The sequence below is a fragment of the Daphnia pulicaria genome, chromosome 8 (genome assembly GCF_021234035.1).
Source record: "Daphnia pulicaria isolate SC F1-1A chromosome 8, SC_F0-13Bv2, whole genome shotgun sequence".
NCBI classification, from domain to species: Eukaryota; Metazoa; Arthropoda; class Branchiopoda; order Diplostraca; family Daphniidae; genus Daphnia; species Daphnia pulicaria.
In genome coordinates, this window is record NC_060920.1 from 6,357,737 (window position 1) to 6,378,925 (window position 21,189).

The 21,189-nt window shown below is 37.9% G+C and overlaps 1 protein-coding gene across 1 annotated transcript; it reads left to right on the plus strand.

Annotated features, from left to right (window-relative positions):
• The first annotated feature begins 15,337 nt into the window (after positions 1-15,337).
• Positions 15,338-17,332, plus strand: LOC124311800 (NADH-ubiquinone oxidoreductase chain 1-like). The gene is given in 2 exon segments (XM_046776149.1): positions 15,338-16,685; positions 16,688-17,332. Coding segments are annotated over 2 exon segments (798 nt in total). The 5' UTR covers positions 15,338-16,387; the 3' UTR covers positions 17,188-17,332.
• Positions 17,333-21,189: the final 3,857 nt, after the last annotated feature.

Sequence of the window (21,189 nt, forward strand, 5' to 3'; positions counted from 1 at the left end):
CATGACGGAGCCAAGAAGAAGGAAGACATCTCCCGGCTGATCTTTCGTCAATCAAATTTTTAGTTCTAATAGCGAAATCAGACATTTAGCGTAGCTTGTTGGGGCATGAGATTGAAGTTCATTCTAAAAATATGAAACGATTTGAGGGAAACATGAGGAAAGCATTTTGCTAAGGGGATGTAAAGATTATGTTGGCAAATGGAATGATTTTGATGTTATCGAACATTTATTAAAAGCAAAAGCAAACATGTTGTTGACGAAGAATCTTCTACACCCCATTACACTTACTGTCCCGTAAAGTGTGTTTCGACACGTTCTTGTGGCGTGCGTGCTCATCGTTTCTTTGTTATCACTCGAACCATCTTTGATGCAAAACTAACCCCTTTATTAAAGAACGAAGGAATGACTTCGGCAAGTCGCCTTTACATGTGATACGAAGGTTGAAAAGCTGTTTTGTCTATTTTGTGTTGTGCTAGACAGTTGTGTAAGACTAGACGTTGTCGATGATTTCAATAACCGGATTTGAAATTTCACAGGATTTTACCATTTCCCCAGTGGATTTGTTTCTTTTCTTTCCCTCTGTAAGCCTTTCCTTTCTCCATATTTACTATAATAATTTATTGGCAGTCTTCAGGGGAGCGTTTAGCGAGCTTCCTGGCAAACATGGAGTTGGATGTAATTATTTTTGTACAACTTACAACCTTGGTAACATTATTAAATTAAATTTTTAAATTTTTCTCATTTGGAGTGAAAGAAAGTCACTCGGGATCCGGCGATGCCTCCGATAACAGTGCTGGTGTTTCTAGCATGCGTCAACTAAGCGTTCTAGGCCCTCCGACTCAGAAACTCAGTGAGGAGGAGGATTTGAACTCAAACGTTGACAGGAAAAATCAACCGGTATTAATATCGGTGTACAAGGAGCCAGACACAGAAGAGAAAAAATTGTGTGTTGTTGTGACCCTGCATGGAGGCGTTTCCGATGTGGAATTTTCTCTAGTCGGTAGTGTTCCCGGGCAGTAACATAGCAAAATTTGCCTATTCCTGGCCCCCAATAGCGTTCGATTCCATGCCATGTTCAACTCTAAGGAAATGTCGTTTTATCATCCCCTTATTGTTAAAAAAAAAACGATTTGAAATTCCATTGTGATTTAATCAAAATTTCCTGTAATATTTCTACCACGAAATGGAGTTCATCGAATTTCGTACTACATAAAGCAACTTGATTTTTTTTAAATTATTCCCACATAACCCCGGTCTCCCCTATGTGCCAAAATAAAGATTAAGAATCTTCCACACCCCATTACACATACTGTGAGAGTGTTACGACACTTTCTAGTGGCGTCAGGAGAGTTTTCGTGTGCTGCTCATAGTTTCTTTGTTATTACTCAATCTTATTCAAGAAGATCAATTTACATACAAAGACTTGCATCCAGGGACAATTACATTGACGAATATCTTCAGAAGAGGAGATTTTAATGGAAAGGAGTTTTTGTGGCCTGCAATACGGGGGAATTTCTGGAAAGAAGCTCTGGAGTAGAAGCCTGAATTTCAAGAGGCGGGTACTGCTGACGGACGTTGTAAATAGGTATTTATCCAATTTAAATGAAATATATCATTTTTGTCGCAGACGACCACTGAACTCAATAACAAGCTATACTGATAGTACTACGAACAATACATATAGTTCGTGGGGTAACTGTATCGCACTGTCATACCAGCCAGAAAGTTCGCAAATTTTTTTAGGTTTTTCTTAAATTTCGTGATATTAGGGGATCAATTAACAATAATAGGTTATTGCAACCTGTTCAATCTCAACAATAATTAAAAATATGAAAAACACCATAAGCTAAGGAGAGTGCAATCGAAGTAGCAAATTTACATTTGGATGTGAGAGGTGGAGTTCAGAAAACAGGGAGGGATCCTACATGGCACACTTCGTCCGTCGGATATATCCGAGTGAGAGCCGATGATCCGACACACATCCTAATGCCAATGTGGATGTTATTGGGATATCCGATAGCTGAACTAGAGGAACATCCAGGAGAGGGCTCTATCGGACATCCCATTTATGTTTCTCCAACATCCCATTTGGATGTTGGGGAGTTCACATGACTTCAAGTTTGCTTCTCGTGCGAGTTAAATCGAAACAATGATTATAATACATAAATCATTTATCGTTACTTTTCAAAATTTTGCACCAGCTCTCATACCAACACACTTTTTACAGAAACCTGTTGTGTCCAAAAGATACATTTCTTTTAGTGAAGGTTGGAATAAATTCCAGATAAACCGCCAAACCAACTATTGCTTCCATCCTACCCTCGACTCAAGAAATTCGCTAATGCTCAAGAAGATTCGCTCAATACTAAGAAGGCATTATAACCTGGTGATGCCTGGCATAAACAATTCAAGTCTACTGTATTGATTGTGAGTGAGAAATTGCAAAATTTTATACGTTAAGATCTTACGAAGAATTACAATTTCTTTGTTGTTATTTCAATTTGAACATTTTTTTATTGATTTTTCGTCTAAGATGTTGAACGTTGAGTCTACTTTCTCGCTACCTACATTGATTTTTCTCCCTTTGTTGTAATCGTCTTTAATCTGGATTATTCTGTTGTTCGAAGCAAAGTCGCGGATCAAGTTGAGGTACCGTGGTTGCTGTTGTGGAAGGAGAGTGGAAAAAGAGAGTTGTGACTCCTGTAGAACTAGAGGTGGTGGCCGTAGCACAAAACGTGTTTACTGTTGAAGGGAGGATTGATTTTGTTGAGCGGGTTGATGAAAATTATGAATGAGATGGGGTGGTTGATGAGCATGTAAATGTTGGTAGTGTACAAGCATAAAAGGGTGACAAGCATTGGAGGGTGCAAGAGCATGAAAATGTTGAAAATTAGGCACTGGATATTGAACATTAATGGGATATATATTGTACATATAAGATATTTGACAAAAAGCTGAAAACCCATTCAGGTTTCTTGGGTAATATAAACACATTTTCATCATTTCATGCCTCATCACTTGTAAAATCTTTTTGTTTACAGACATGACCAACAGCTCGATGGAATCCTTGTTAGATCACAGTGAACGTTACCTAACTCGATTGCTGTACAAAAATTGTTCTTCCCTCACAACTGCGATGACGAATAACGCTATTTGGCCGTTCAGAAACGTATCCACAGTTTGAATTGGATTTCAGCTCCACTTCTCGACTGTCGAATCAACGAACTTGATTCTTAAATTCGAGCTATCCTCGAGAAGGCCATCACGCATACGTCCTGTCATAAATTAAGTCTCAGTTCATCTTTAAATACCGAAATTTATGTAATAAATTTAGATCTAATTGAAATGGACGGCCAGAGAGCGCCTCCGGACAAGCTGGCATAGATTATAAATTGTAGCAAGTTGGTGTTTGAAATGTTGGGATTGTCCCACAATTCAAATGCCGATCAATCACGAACTCGTACGAAAGAAGAATCCAGAGAAGGTCAGACGAAAGAAATGACAAAAGTGATGCTGTAGAGCCAACTGTTTACAGTTCACAACTGGTGAGTGTCAATGATTTTCTGCCGGCGCTCATTTACGTAGTGTGGCGTCTCAATCACCACGCATTCATTTCAATCTCAATTTCATCACGAAGTATAATAATAATAATAGTTATGACTTTTTTTAGCTGTTGTTGCCGCCATTATATGTTTAAGCGCCATTGATTTTATCCTTCTGGGAGGCCTTTATTAAACAAAGTTTTGGCGCATTTTCAAAGTTTGGTGCTGCGCCTGATCCTACGGCGGGTGCATCAGCCAGCGAACAGACGTTATGTTGCCTCGGTGAGAACACAATTCAAGAGAATATTTGGAAAATTGTGATTCAATTTTGCGTACCCGTGGTTGCTGTTGTGCAAGACGTGGTTTCTGTAGAATGAGACGTGGTTCCTTTAGGATAAGACGTGGTGGCCGTAGAACGAAACGTGGGACTGGTTGCTGTCAGTGTTCTGTATTTGACGAATAAAATACAAAAAAAATACAGATGAAGCTGTATTTTATTTGTATTTTTGCCTTCTTTAGTGGGCGTATTAAAGTATTTTTTTTGTATTTTATTCGTCAAATACAGAACACTGGTTGCTGTTGAGCCAAAAAGGGTTCATTTTTTTGAGCGGGTTGATGAGGATGAAAAGGCTGGTATTACATAAGCATGAAAGGGTAACGAGCAATGGAGGGTGCACGAGCATGAAAGGGTGGATAATTCGGCACTAGACGGGGTGGAAGCTGAGGCTGAATGGGTTGATTTTGATGAGAGCGATGATAATTTTGTACAATAGGGGCTGGCTGTTGAAAATTTGGTTTCCTTGGCAGTGAGTGGTCGCGTAACATTAGAATTGGTCTTCTGCCATCCCATCCAGACCCTTGTATTGGCGGGTACTGAAAAGAAACAGTACAAAGAGTGAAACAGGTGAAAACAGGAATAAGGAATAATGCAAAGAAATATTTACCAAAAGATGGCGAAATGCCCAAGCGTTGTGGACGACTGCATTATTGAAATGATAAAGAAACCCTGGACGGTACAGGGGATTTAAAGCCCTGAAACTCATTTGGATTTCTCTGTGTGCGTTGCACTGCTCAACGAAAGTAAGTGCAAGCAACAAATGTATCCCTAAATGTATCACACGGGCCTTATGGGACTGCGGGTTTATTTTTTTTTATTATTGTATGAAATACATTTGTGATTATTTTGAAATAAATATTTGTTAATCTTTAAAACCTGCTCTTTTTTGTTTTTTTGTCGATCGCCTAGTGTTATCTTTGAGAAAAATTAGGAAGAAATGGAGGGAAAGCGCATCCTATTTCCAGGAGTAATTCAGCCATTGCATTTGCGATCGCGAGTGAAATAGTTGATTGTGGAATCTTTTGTTTACGTCAAAGTGTCCAGTTGTAAGGGCTTGACTCTCGGTTGGACTTCTCGAAATCCAAACAATACAGTTGACGAAAATAGGTATTTCTTTTCTTTCTCAAAAGATGTGGGAACTATCGTTATTGGAAAGAGCTATTCCTCGAAATCAAAGTGACATAACGAAAATTAGTAAGCCGTGTGATATACATTCCGATGACAGCAGTGACATTTTGAAGACTTTACTAAAAACTGTGAATGGTAAACGTATTGAAGTCCCGTCACGAGGTCGTATTAAAGCTACAGCTGTACCAATCAAATTTCCAAGTAAGAAACTAGATTGTGTTGTATTACTGTATTATCATAATAACATGTCTCATTTTGCTCGACAACAGATTGCTCATCATATCTCAGCAGGATGGTCCAACCTCAAACCTCCGTTATTTATTTTGAAACACCATAAAACCAATTGATTTGTCGAACTGCACTTATTTGCACCTCTTGTGGTCACCAAATTTTCCCTTCAGAACATATGAATGGCATGTTCATATTTGGAAGGAAATTAAGTTAGAAGTAAGTCAGTGAATAATTTATTGTTGGTTGTTAGTGAAATTGTAAATTAATCTTATGTTATGAAATTTGCATGTTTTCTTTGAGTTTGGCTTTCAAGAAACAAATTTTCGGCTCGAAGCAACTTCTCTTGTTTTGCAATGCAAGTAAAGCGGATTGAGAGATAGTCGTCAATGACAATCGCTATGCAGTCATTTCGATGCAAAACGCACCCGATGCCAGGAAGTTTGTTCAACAATACATCATGACAAATCGCTTCATAGGTATGTACTACATACTCTCATCAAATTGCCCCGTGTACTTCTTCTTTTTTTAATTTTGTCCTTTGGCTTTTTTCAAAATACCTTTTAGGGGTGTTGGCCGCCAGACGGCCGGATGATTTCCAAACATTGCGGATGTTGGTTGGGTTTTCTTTTTTTAAATTATTTGGACAGGCCGGTCGTATACAAGTTCAAACGTCAATCCAAACTATAATAGAAAAGCCAATAGATGATGGCCTACGTATATAATAGAGACACAACAGAAATATCATCAAACATTCGACGCAGTCTGCTATGCCGGGATTATGTGTCGAATTGAACGATCCCACCACCACCACCGATTCGACAACGACGACGACGCTATAAAGAATATAACCACGGCTAATGAATTATGAATGAGATTTAGAGGGGCGCATACAAGAGCAGCGTGATTGCAGCTCCGATACCAAACCTGGAGCTCCTCCTTCCGCGGTTCCAAAATCAAAGTCATTTGAATTTTTTCCCTTTTTCGAAAATGAATTGAAAAATGTTGTGTTCCCATAAAGAGGGCCGCAGGGTTTTTATATCCATTCGTCATCCGTTTGTCTAATCCACCATTTTCTTCTCTCTCTAGCTGATTCTCCCCTGGATCATGTTTTGTTTTTTAAACTTCGAAATGTTTGCGCCATTTCAGAAAGGAAAGAAACAGCTGGGTGGCGAGTGGTAGCCTTGAGGGCATTTTGTTCTCGCGTTGTTTTTCGGTTAGATTTCGCCGAGCAGCAGCAGCCAAAAACTGGCAAAAGTTGTGCAACACATAATTTAAAAAAAGGACAGACGTCTTCAACCTTGGCCATGCGAAGAATTCAGGGCGCCACCCACTCCATCGCTCACCGGAAGACGGTCGTGTGTGTGTGTGTAGAAGCTTCAGTAACAATAAAACGAAAAAATTCTGGGCAAACAAACCGCAGCCCATCCCGAGACTAACAGATTGAATGATTTTCACTCAGCGCACCTACGTACAAAACAACCCCAAAAGGCCAAGCCCCTCTAATGGCTGATCACGACCACAAGTGTGTATGATGTCATCAGTAGCCGATTGGTTAATCATCAAACCAAAACGAAAAACAATTACAAGCTAAATTGCCTATCCCATATATATACCAGTGTGTGTATGGTAATAAATTATTTCAAAAAAATCCCGATGCATGGTTGTTTACTTACTTTGCAGCTGGACAATGGTGGCCTGGAACTCTTGGAGCTGCTCTTCGATGTAGTCCTGCGACTCGGAGGCGATCATGTTGGCCGAGGACGGCTGGCCGGGTTCGGGCAAGTAGCTTCACTCGAACGAGCCGGCCGAAGGGACGGAGCTGGGCGACATGGGTCAAGGTCCATGGGAAGATGAATGACTTCCAACCTGACGTGAAAGATGTAACCCAAACGAGAAAAAAAAATACAAGCGTAGGATAGAGTAGTCACGGGATAGTACGTACATATTAAAGGCATGATGGAATAAACAAAGAAAGATTTGAAAATAAAAATAAAACAAGTTCCCATCTATTCTTCAAGCAAATGTAACGTACAGACAGCAAATAACGATCACATTTTCAAATTAAAAGATTCACCATTCATGAGCCCGGCCCACACTGGGGCGGGGGTTGACCGTAGGGTCAAGTTATTCTAATAAAAAACACACACATACGTACACAGTGTGTAAGAAAAGATTTGAAAATTTGCAATTGCCGTGCAAGCAGAAATGAAGACCTCGGAGACAGTCATCCCTAAAATTAACAAGGACATAAAGATCCTAACGGTAGACATGGCGGCTGCGAACGAGAAGCTCAACCACATCGACAAGTTTCGACGATGTCCTAAGGCGACAAGAGGAAAAAGTCGAATTCAAGACCAGCAGATTCGACAAACTGGACCTCTTCATGAACACTAATGGAAACGCTGTTGATTAGCAAGAAAACCCCTGCCCACACGCAGCAAAGTCCTAGCCAAACCAGAGTCACAAGAGCACCGACAGGTCCATGCTCCTCAGACGTGACGACGAGATGCTAAGCTGCCCCCTCACCTTTACAGGACCATCGTCCTATTTTGAACTCATCGACAATGAAATCATGGACCAATCTGCAACCACTATGACTAATTCCACAACCTCCGATTTTAAGTGCCTGCAATGGAACGCAAGAGGCTTGACGAAATCCAAACTAGAAGAATTCCGACATTTCCAATCCTCAGTTAACCCAGAAATAGTTATGCTAAGCGCAACCCAATGGAGCAGTGAGTCGCCACTAAGTTTAAAACCCACCACATCCTCAAGAAAGACCGCCCAAAACAGAATGGGGGGGTGGGGGGGGTGGGGGTGAGGTATGGCCCTACTAATCCGCAAAAACCTTCATTTTCCCCAATCCATCTCAACACACCCGGCAACGTTGAAGCAATCGGCGTCAGCATCCTCTGCAAAGACAACCAGCACATTGACTTTCTTTCCATCTACGTCCCAAAAGCCAACTACGAGACCGAAGAAATCAAAACTCTCCTAAACAGAATCAACCCCTACGTCGTGGGGGGAGGGATTTCAATGGCCACCACTCGCTATGGGAGCCCAACTCCAGTGAAAAAAAGTTGGGCAAATCCATCAACGAAGCCTTAATCAACGACCTCAACGCCTGCCTAATCACCACACCGAACTTCTGCACACGCATCAACCCAACTTCCCAAAAAGTCTCAACGATCGACTTAACCATCACCTCACTCACCATCACCGTCTCACTTATCTTCACAACTGGACCATACACGGGAAGCGACCACCTATTTCTCATCATCACACTCAATACCAGAGCAACCCGCCTAATTAACCGACCCGCATCGTGGAAACTAAACGAGGACAACTAGACGCAATGGAACCTGAACATCTAAGAAAACCTAAGACAACGCAAATTCACAAACATCGCAGACCCGGAGGACGCAATTGCTACCTTTTCGGAGTGCATCGAGAGCAACTCACTCTACTGCTAGAAAACCAACCCGTACCAGAACGCTAACGACACAAAAAACCCAACGTGGTGGAACGAATCATACCAAAATCTGGTGAAGGAAGCCCGGAAGGCCTTCAGAGAATGGAGGGAATCGCCACTATCTCTCGCTAAACGGATGGAGTGGAAGAAAGCTGAAGCAGAAAAAAGGAAGAAGACATGCATGGTCAACCTTCGCATACAACTTGGGCCTTAACGACCAACCATGATGTGGAGCTTTGTTAAAAACATGGTAGGAAACGGTTCAAATTTTTCTGCAGACGGCCACGCCATCCAAGACAACGGAACTACCCACAGTACACCAAAAGAGAAGGCGAAACTGTTCCGGAACAAACTCGGCAACATCCAACCCAACAACATTCAAGTCGACAGACACTACGAAAAACGTCATTAACAACGCCATAAGATCCCAACACCCAAACCAACTCAACGACCCAATCACAAAGAAGAAATCGACGCTTCCAACCCAAAGTCCAAAAGTAATACGGTAGGCGAAGATCTAATCCACAACAAAATGTTCAGAAATCTCTTTACCGCGAACAAAGAAAACCTACGCCAACTCTTAAATAGACTGCTGGCAAGCTCTTACGTCCCAGAGCTATGGAAAAAAGCAATAGTGATCCCCCTACTGAAACAAGGAAAACCAGCAGAGGATCCCAATTCTTACCACCCGGTGTCACTGACCTCCTGCTTCTGTAAAACCTTCGAATCCAGCAGTACAATCCAAGAGAAATTGTCGATTGTGTGAAGACACTGCTAGAACGCAAAGAATCTATCCCTCTAGATTTGTGTTTCAAAGGTAATTGAGCTCATCAAAGGAAAGGATTTGTTTTTTTATTCAGATTTCAACGGTACCTTCGATAAAATGTTCGCCACCAATTTACCAGTTCCACACGCCAACCGATTCATATAAACTACCCTGTGATTTATCATTACGATGGTCAGAAACTAGGATGCAACAGACCAAAGCTGAGATTTCAACGGTACTTTTGATAAAATGTTCGCCACCAATTTACCAGTTCTGGTAAAATTAACCGTTCTTTGCTCGACAGAACTAGAGATTACTGAACTCCCTCTTGGTGGAAAAAATTTTACGCAGCTTAGAGGAAGTTCAACCTATCAGTATCACCAATCAGTATCAGTGACTTAAAAGAATACCACACGCCAACCGATTTATATATACTACCGTGCGATTTATCATTACGATGGTCAGAAACTAGGATTCAACAGACCAAAACTGAGGGATTGTATAAGGCTCAAGCCTCCAGCTTCAATACACACACTTCCTACCATCTATGGTGCTGCGTTATTCTTGTGGCTTTCCTAAGTTGTATGAATCGAATAGAGATATTTTGAAAGACTACTTCATTGTACGTGTTGAATTTTATAACAAAAGGGAGAATCATACCCTTGGTTACCTTCAAGCAACGTCTCTAAATATCTCAAATAAAGATAGATGCATTTGCCAAAAAATTCACGATGTATTGATTATTTTGAACAAATTATACAAGATTCCTTCGGTAATGTCCTTCGGGAATTTTTTTAAACGTTAAAGAGACAGAAAATCAAGGTTAAATAGTAGAAAGTAAATAGTATACATACTATTATATTTGGAAAATTCTGTTTCCCTTTATTCTCTTAAATTAATTGATTCTTATTAACTAATTGACTAATAATCTGTCAATATTATGAGTGGCTTCGCTCCCCCCCCCACCCCACGTCGCACTTCATGTTTAGATTAAGTTAAAGTAACATCCATTACTATAGTATCAATACAATTATATCATGCGGTCACATGTTGCATTACATGAGTCTTGGCTAATAGATAGCGAGCTACCATCATACCCATTTTTTTCCTTTCAATAATATAACAATGATGGTCTAATGGTCATCAACCCAGGCTGCCATTCGCATGGTTCAGGGTTCGAATCTCGAACAAGTCGGAAAAGAAAACTAAATTTGTAATTTTTGAAAAAATCCTCTTAATAAGCTTTCGGAGGTAAATGGAAGTGGAAGATCGGTGGTAACTCTTCACGACCGCAAGAAGATCTTGATGACCGAGGAGGGGACAGAGGAAGAAGGGAGAGATAACCCAGAGCTTCAAAATGAATATAATCTAACATTTCTAAAATGTTCCTCAACTTCTTGGTTGAAGACTAACTGTTAAAATGGAGGCATAGAAATTTTACTTGGACAACCAAATTTATTAAAATCAAGATAAAAAATAGTAAACAAAAAGAGGTAATAATAAAACAAGAAGGGTTAAAAAAATAAGAGTGGGAAAATACAAAGTAAAATGAAGAATAAAGACGAAATCGAAATCAAACATAAAAACCAAATCAAATAATTAATACTCTCCACTCCCATAGCAGAAAACTTGTCTTGCTAGGGAAGATCCAAACTTTTTTTTTCTTTTTGTTTACACTGCAGCATGCACTGACAGTTGGAAGGTTACGCAAAAAAAGCGAATTCACTAACTAGGATTCGGCAACCAGCTAGGTAACAAATACGCAAATTAAATTTCTAAAACAGTAATAAAAACAAATGAAAACCCCGTTACGCCATGTATCAAATTTTGACAGAATTATGTACAAAATTTGGTGACGATTGGTCATTCAGGGAAGAAACGTATAAAGGAACACTAAATGGACATTAAACCCTCTGAATTTCACTACTAGCTACTACTACCCTACCCCCTATACCCCACACCCTATATTGTTAAGGACCTTCGTATATAAATATACCTCAGGGACAGGATTTGTTACATTTTGATTAACACTAATTAGTCAACAATTTTCGTCCTTTTCTCTATCTTTTAGGGTAGAGTTATGGCGGTGGAGGAATTGCGTCGTCAAAAATATGATGATCCAGTTTCTGTCTGGAGGACGAATCCGAAAAAGGATGTTAATGAGGAGGTTGTTGTCTTGTTGAGGAGAAAGCGGAAGAAACTAGTGATCCTATAGACGATTACGACTATTTGCTCAAAATTCCCATGGAAAATTTTACTCCCAATATGAAAGAATCCTTGTCTAAGAAACGAGTTTCAATTAAGATGAAATTTGACATTTGTGGTGAAGTGAAACAATCTGTATTGGGAACCGAGGGAGAAGACACGACCGTTACACAAGGGGGGATGAAAGGGAAGGGAACTGAGTGCGCGAGGGCTTCTCTGTTGGGCATATCAGTGTTGGGGGAATAATGGATGCCGTTTTGCCAGATGTGGCGTCATCACACGCCCCTTTCAACGAGCAAAAAAAGTTAAGTGAAGTGTTTTTTTTCTCTCTCACAGTACACATAAAACAGTACAATGGATTAAATCAAGTGAGTAGGAGAAACCGGGGTCATTTGGTATACGGGGTAAGATGCTATTTCCTGATTTATTTAATTAAAATCAAACTTGAGCTGATTTTGAGATTGCCAAATGGATTAGTTTAATAATTAGCAGGTTTTCACCTAGTTACGCAACAGAACTACCAAGGGGCAGCGTGCGGGGTGCATTCACAAACCGGGTAGGGTACGCGTAGTGCACTACCACTATTCCTTCAAATTATTTTTATTTTATTATTTTATTAATTTATCATTTGGACAGAGCCATTAAGGGGAAGGTCAGTCAACTCCATAAGACGTTTGTCCATAAGGCCACGAGACAGAGATAGCCACGAGTACGCTGCTGCCTCAAAAAAAGGGGATTTAAATAAAGTAAGAAGTAGCAGTAAGTTTTAGGAAACAAATATTTGGGCCTAATTAAATTCATAGAATTGACTAAAATCGTGCCAGCCGTCGCGGTTAGACGAAGAATTCTAGTAGAGTAACAGTTTTGTTTAGTTAACATTCGATTTAGTAAAAGATGGTGAAATTTTGTTGATAAGGTGAAATTTTTACTTAGAGGGAAATTCTAAAAAATTCTTAAAAAAGTTGAGACTAAAAAATTTAGGTAAAAAACCAGGATTAGATACCCTGTTATTCTAAATAACAACGTAAATAGGGAAGTAAAAGTTGTTCTTCAAAATCAAACCCAAAGATTTTTGCGGCATCTTATCCTAATAGAGGAGCTTGTCCTATAATTGATAGTCCCCATTTTATCTTACCGTTTTTCGTTAAGCTTGTATATTGTCAGATTACTTTAAAAGAACGTTTTCAATATATTTCTTTTCTTACTTCAGGTCAAGATGCAGTTTATAAGAGGGCAGCGATGAGCTACAATTTTTTATAGAAATACGGATTTTAGGCTTAAAACCCGGGTAAGGTGGATTTATTAGTAAATTTATATAAGTACAGTAAGTTGAATAGGGCAATGGGATGTGCATATATCGCCCGTCACTCTCTTCTCAAGAGGAGATAAGTCGTAACAAAGTAGATGCACTGGAAAGTGTATCTAGAATGAAATAAAGAGCTTGACTAGTTAAGCAACTCGTTTACATAGAGTTTATATTTGTGCAAATAAAATTTTATTTAGTTTTTACCTTGGGGAAGATATTTTTAATAGAATCATCTTTGTTTTAATTGTAGAAGTACGAGTTAGAGAAATTATCGGTTATCCCTATAGATTATAGTACTGTAAAGGAATGTTGAAAAATTATGTTAAGCTTAACAAGCGATCCACGACTCAAGTAGACCGAAATCCCGGAGCGGCTTTCCAGATCTAAATCCGGAAAAAGCCTTAAAAATATAAAAAAAATATAGGCATGTTTGTCTTCGCACGCCGGATTTACCTGCGTTTGCAGAATGACAAAATTCCCACGCTCCTGGTGGAAGCCAGCAGAAGGTCTTATATATCGGCCTTCACATTAGACCCATTGCATTTATACAGGCCTTCATATATAGTGAACCCATATTTCTTATTGGCCGATGTATAAGACCTTCTGCTGGCTTCCACCAGGAGCGCAGCGGACCGTACGAAAAAATGGCTGCAAGCCAGGGAGGGAAACCAGCTAAATTATCCTTTCACTAAATCAGTCATATCTCAACCAATAAAATCCGGAAAGAAAATTCCTTTTGGATTTTGGTGGTTGAGATTGCAATAAACCTTTTAGAAAAATTAGTTTTTTCCCTAACTCCCCCGCTTTTCCAAATATGGATGTCAAAGCCCCCCCACTTTCTGACAAAATTCAAAAAACCCAAACTTTAGAGCTAAATAACTCCTAAACGGGTGGGAATTTTGTCATTCTGCAAACGCAGGTAAATCCGGCGTGCGAAGACAAACATGCCTATATTTTGTTTATATTTTTAAGGCCTTTTCCGGATTTAGATCTGGAAAGCCGCTCCGGGATTTCGGTCTACTTGAGTCGTGGATCGCTTGTTAAAAAAGAAGATTTATTTTATCGTACCTTGTGTATCACAGAGATAAGGAGATGGGACACATAGTAGGGAATGCCGCCATGACACCTTTTGGCGCGCCATCTAGCGGCTAATGCCCTCCCTTCATCATTAGCAGCCGAATTCCCAGTAATTCTGGCCCCGGTTGATTTGAAGTTTCAACTTTCAAGGGAAACCCAGTGGAGGACTCGTAGGAATAATAATATAGTGAAATTTGCCTTTATGGTTCGTTGCCAATCCCCTCTAGCATAAAAAAATTATGGCATGTCACCATAACAAATATTTGCGAGTGTTTTCTGGGCTAATTCATAGATGTTGATTTTATTGTAAGGTAATAAGAATCAAGATGTCTGTTTTTTTTATCAATGGGAACGGTCCAACTCAAAATCTTTTTCATCAATCAGATTGAAAGTGACTCAAAAGAAGGGAACGGTCCAACTAAATTCTTCATAAACAGTCCATGACTTCATTACAAATACTGTGAATAAGAAATTTATTTGGACCGTTCTCTTCTATTGAGTTACTTCAAACATATTCTTGATATAAAAGGGTTAAAGTTGGATTGTTCTCAATTATACAATCAATGTCTATTTCATCAAGAATATAAAGATGTGTTGAAATATTATTAGGGAACGGTCCAACTAAAATCCTACTCCACAGCCTGACTTCATGTAAAGAGACTGGAATAAAAAATTTAATTGGACCGTTCCCTTTTGAGTCAATTCAAAGGTGACCAATTCAAATCTTATTCTTGATGAAAAAGGGAGTTAGAACACTGCCATTGAGTTCACCAAAGTTACTTAACACATAGGCTAATCTTCTTGATTATTATTATCTTACAATAATATCTATATTTATTAAAAGAAGATAAACTCTCACTAACATTTGGTGCGACGCCATTTCATGTTAGGTGAGGGGCAATATACGAGCATCATATCCTCATGAGTGTCGTCCTGTTCTAGCTTCCTTTTCCAAAATTCAAACAAGCCGCCAAGCCTACAGTGCCTTTGAGGGGGTATTGCTGGGAATTCGTCTGCTAATGATGAAGGGCGGGCATTAGCCGTTAGATGGTGTCGCGGAAACTGTCATGGCCGCTTTAACTCGGCAGTGTCCCATCTCCTTATATCTGGTGTATCAGGGTTCTGTAAATTTCTTTTTGAATAAATTATTCCCGAATTTAAGCGAGCGAGTTTCAGGGTTTGTAAATGTAGTAAAATTGTTTAAAATTGAAATATAGGGTGAGATGCCATTCCATCTTTTTTATCTGGTTTTCTGGAAAAAGAATTTAATTCGACTTATACCTGAGTTTAAATTGTAGTGTTTAATTTAAAAATTTGGGTAAATAAAGTCCTGGGGAATGAGCTCTCGGGGCAAATTTAGCTGATATATAATAACTAAACAGGTTTTAGATGATTTTAGGCTTAAAAGTGGCTTAAAGTAATAATTTTTTTGTAATTTACATCTCAGTAGTCAGCATTTTTTAGTTTTTATCTATTTACCAGGATACTTAAACTAACTTTCGAATTAAGGCAAAGATGCTGAAATTAGTAGATATTAATGTTTGTTGATTTTTATTTTTGGGGTAAGTTAAAATTTAAAGTTAGTTTAAATATTTTAAATGAAATCGGCAAATTGTTTTCCGCATGTTTATAAAAAAATTCTCCCCTTGTCATCGTAGGGGGTATCGCTTGCTCAATGCATTAGTAAATAGCCGCAGCATTCTGACTGTGCTAAGGTAGCATAATCATTAGTCTCTTAATTAGAGGCTGGTTTGAATGGTGAAACGAGAAAAAAGCTGTCTATAAAATATTTGTCGTATTTGTTTTTTAAGTGAAAAAGCTTAAATGTGTTTGGGGGACGATCAGACCCTTTGGAGCTTTATCTCATCAAAAGTTTAGGATATTTTTATAACAAAAATTGTAATAAAATTTTGTTGGGGCGACAGAAAGTTAAAAAATACCACTTTCTTTTAAAAAAACATGAATATATGGAAGATTGACCCCTAAGGAGGGATTAAAAGACTAAGTTACCCTAGGGATAACAGCGTAATCTTTTTTGAGAGTTCTTATCGATAAAAAGGTTTGCGACCTCGATGTTGGATTAAGAAATTAGCAAGGTGCAGAAGTTTTGTTGGAAAGTCTGTCCAACTTTTGATTTCTTACATGATCTGAGTTCAGACCGGCGTAAGCCAGGTTGGTTTCTATCCTCAAATTTTGTGGTCTAGTTTTAGTACGAAAGAATTAAGATGGGGGGAAATTTCTTAAAAAAAAGAAACAAAATAAACTTTAAAAAATAATGTCAGTCTGACAAACAATGTATTAGACTTAGGATCTACTTATGTAGATGATAGCCCTACTGCTGATTAAAATGATTCAGGTGACTCTTTTCTTAGTTGTTGTGGTGTGTGTGCTCGTAGGGGTAGCGTTTTTCAATTTATTTGAGCTTAAGTTACAAGGGTATATTCAGTTGCGTAAAAGACTTAATAAGGTAGGTATCGGGGGGATTCTTCAGCCTTTTTCTGACACAATTAAGTTATTTTCAAAGGAGTATATCTCTCCCTCCACCTCTAACTATTCGGCTTTTTTAATTGCCCCTTGTTTTAGTTTAGGGTTGTCACTTCTTATATGGCTAAGAATCCCCTCTTTTTTAATTTACTTTCTTTTAATAAGAGTTTCCTTTTTTTCTTGTGTGGGTTAGGTGTCGGTGTTTATGGACTTCTGGCTGCAGGTTGAAGATCTAATTCTAAGTACTCACTTATTGGTTGTTTGCCAGGGGTAGAACAAACGGTTTCTTATGAGGTAAGATTAGTTTTAATTGTATTTACTCCTCTAGTAGTGACTTTGTGTTACGAGTTAGGCAGCTTCTCTTCTTTTCAAGAAAATTTTTGGTTTATTTTTATTTTTCCTGTGGCAGGATTAATTTGGCTTATTTCTTGTCTGGCTGAAACTAATCGTACTCCATTTGATTTCGCCGAGGGGGAGTCTGAGCTTGTATCGGGTTATAAAACGGAGTATAGAAGTGGGGGGTTCACTTTGGTCATACTAGCGGAGTACACTAGGATCCTATTCATATCTTTCTTGTTTAGTGTTTTTTTTTGGGGGGGGGGGAGGGGACTCTTCCTTTTTTGTATTAGTCTCTTTTAGAGTAATAGCCTTTATTTTTGTTTGAGTTCGAGTGACTCTTCCTCGATTGCGTACGATAAATTGATATACCTAGCTTGAAAGTTTTTCTTGCCTTTCTCCATTTCGTATCTAGTGTTAATAGCTGGGTTATTAAGTATACTGTTCTTAGGGTTTAAAGAGTGCTAAAAGATTTGAACTTTTATGACTCGCTTTCAAAACAAGAACCTTAATTAGGTTAAACAATCTTATACTAGGATTTTATCCCAAATTTTTAATGTAAGAGGAACTAAAATGAAGTATTAACCAATTCAGGTTAAAATAAAAACAGTTCCGATTAGTTACCAAAATAACAACTTATTAAGTGGGTAAAATTCTAACCCCTTTATGTCTCTTTTGAGTCAAGTTGGTATAATGGCTAAAATTAGAATTGATAATAAAAGAGCTAAGACCCCCCCCCCCCCCCCAACTTATTGGGGATCGGTCGAAGAATTGCGTAGGAAAATAAAAAATATCACTCAGGTTGAATATGCACAGGGGTGACTAAAGCATTAGCCGGGTCAAAGTTTTCTGCGTCTCCTAGTAAATTGGGGGCTAATAGTGTTAAAATAATTAAGAATCTTAATATGAAGAGGAACCCCACTAAGTCCTTAATAGTGAAGTAGGGGTGAAAGGGAATTTTATCAGAATCCCTCTTGAGTCCAAGAGGATTATTGTATCCAGTTTGAAGAAGAACAGGAGATTGATAATAACTACTCCTATAATAATGAATGGGATTAGGAAATGAAAGCTAAAAAATCGGTTGAGGGTGGCATTATTTACAGCAAACCACCTCCAGAGCCATTGAACAATTATATCTCCTATGTAAGGAATGGCAGAAAGTAAATTGGTAATTACAGTAGCTCCCCGAAAAGATATCTGTCCCCAAGGAAGAACCTACCCTATGAAAGCGGCCGCCATAGTCAGGAGGAGAAGTAAAATCCCTGAGAACCAAGTAAGTAAAAATAAATAAGACCCATAATAAAGTCCTCGACCAACGTGTAGGTACAAGCAAATGAAAAAAGGAGACCACGTTAGCATGAATTGTACGCAATGTTTCAATACACCGTACGTTTCAATGTTGATCAGGAAGAATTAAAACTGATAGAATAAAAATTCTTGTCTATGATGCAGAATGGCGATGAATAAATATTGTGTTTGTGAATTAACCCAGCTAAAAAAGAACTTCAGTTTAACTGTAGTTTAACTATAGTTTCCATTACTAGAGTAATTTGGCCGCAAAACTATAGTTTTTTTAGTTCAAATAACTGTAGTTTTTCTTCAATAAAAAATGCAGTTTCATTACTATCATTGTTAAAAGACTTCGACAAAAAAAGTTTCGACGTGGGCCAGGATCGAACCTTCTATTGTGGAGTTGGCAACTCATCTCGCTAACCACTAGACAGATTGACTTATTAAATTGATATACATCTATGAACTAGGTTATGATTTTTGTTTTCTATAACCTATGGACTTGGAAAGTTTTCTAGTCTTTGTTAGTTTAGAAAACAGGAGTAAGAAGGTAGCGGGCGTGTTTGTCGAAAACACTCACAAATACAATTATAGTACTTAAACTTAACATTATAGGTTAGACTACTTACGTTTTAAGAAATTGGTAAAATTATAAGCAAGGGGAGATACATAAAAATATTTCAAGTTGGAAAATGTGATGTATGGCTAAGTGCAAATGAAAATTGGTCTACTTGACTAAATAGGCCTAAAGTGGTTAATGGATATACTATAAACTATTAAATAGACTTTAAATAATTCTGTACCGCTGCTGCATATAGAGAAAAACTAAACTTGTCAAGTCAAGAAACATTAATCTCGTTAATTTTATGAAGATTAGTGTCCCAGAATCATTTCGGGAACGGGTTATTTTTAAAGAGTTAGTCCCAAATAATTGTAGATTTGAAATGGATTAAATGTGTTCCTGCTGTCTAATATTTAATAATTTTTTTTCACTGTCAATTTTATAACTGCCAAGTCATATGTGTATGTTAAAAATTCATATTAAATGTATTGTTCACGTACAATTTCATATTCGTTTAACTATTTTTATAAATCAAACTGTTTAAACTGCAGTATTACAGATACATAGTAATAAAAACTGGAGTAAATTTTGCTGAACTGCAGTTTTTAAAATTCATACTGTAAACTAAACATAGTAATAAAAAACTAAAAAACATTTTGCTGAACTGCAGTTTTTAAAATTTATACTACAGTTTATTAAAAAAAACTGCAGTTGTTTTAATTTTGGAAAAACAGACTTGGTAAAACTACAGTTTTACAAGGATAAACTACAGTAAAATAAATATAGTAATGGAAAACTAAAGTAAAATGTAGAATAACTACATTTTTTGCAAAATACTGCAGTTTTCGGCAAAATACTGCAGTTCTTTTTCAGCTGGGTTAACTCAGTAACAAAAACAAAATGTTTTTAATATAAATATAATCTGTTTTTATTTCAAACGTTTAGTAATGTATAAAGTAAATTATACTACTAAGACTATTTTGAAGTTTTGCGTAAAAACTTTTTATTAGTCTCTCAATATTTGCTCCCTAAAGCGCGTCTTACGAAACACCCTCGAGGCTAAAAAAGGGGGGAAGTGACGAATGGGGTGTGAAAAATTGCTTGGGAAAGACTGAAAAACTCAAAATATTCCCCATCCTTGGAGGGCTACCAAAACTTTAATTTAAGAAAAACCTCGGCGAATTTTTTAAGGGATATAAACGAACATGATAATTTACCGTTCTTAAATTCTAATTATAAAAATTCAAAAGCCGTTTTAAGCTATAGGGTATTGTTTCTAATTCGGGACACTTTTTGGCTATTGCAGTTTCGCATGCTTTAGTATAGGCCGAACACCTTCCTAAGTCGGGACACCGATAAAAAGTATGGGACAAAGAAACCAAATGCAGGACAGTCGCCAGCGCCATCTACCTTTGGTTTTGTAGTAACAATCACTTTTTGACAGTAATGAAAATAGGAATCAACACACATAATTGGTCTAATGGATAGCATGTTGAGCTACCATACCATTGTGCATCAAGATCCGGGTTCGAGTCCCTTCATATCAATTCTTAACATTATGTATAGGGATAATCATTATCCAAAAATTTTAACAGTTAGCATCCCTCCTATTCCAAATTGCACCACTATTGTAAATACTATTACGCATAACTCATTAGAGTTCATTTTCGACAGTGTCTCATGGCTCAGTGGATTGAGTGGCAGATAACGAAATAGGTTATCGTTTTTTGATCATGTTTCAAATCCCAGAAACGGCATTTTGAAAATTATTTAGAAAATTGCCTAAGGGCTGTCCCGAATTTATAACACAGTAAGGATACCCGTAAAATTAATTCGACGGCCACTTCTGTTTGGTCTGCATCATGCATTGAAGAGATCGTTTTTGAAATTAGTATATTTACATGGCACAGTGGTTGAGAGAATGCCTAGGGATCTGTTAATTTTTATTGGTCGATGGTTCGAATCCCAGAAACGGCATTCTTAATATTATTTCGAAATCGCCTCAGGGTTGTCCCGAATTTATAACACAGTGAAGATACCCGTAAAATTAATTCTGTGGTCACATCTCTTTGGTCTGCATCATACGTTGAAGAGATCGAAAGTAAATGACATATTACGATGGTAAAGTTGGTTCAGACTCCGCCTGGGAGCTCGAATATCTTTATTGGTCTTTGGTTCAAATCCCAGGAAAGCCATTTTTGAAATTATTTCGAAAACCGCCTCAGGGCTGTCCCGAATTTGTAACAATTTACAATCAATTTAAGACTAAATTCAGGTCAAAATAACCCCTAAATACCTTAATATGGATGGATTTCAAACGTCCTAAATCTAGCTTTTTTCTAAGTCCTTTTTCATAATATATTTTTGGTCATATCTTTACAATTTGTACAGCTACATTGACATAGTTGTATATAAACGTAGATCCGTTCATTTTCTTCAATTTCAACAACTTT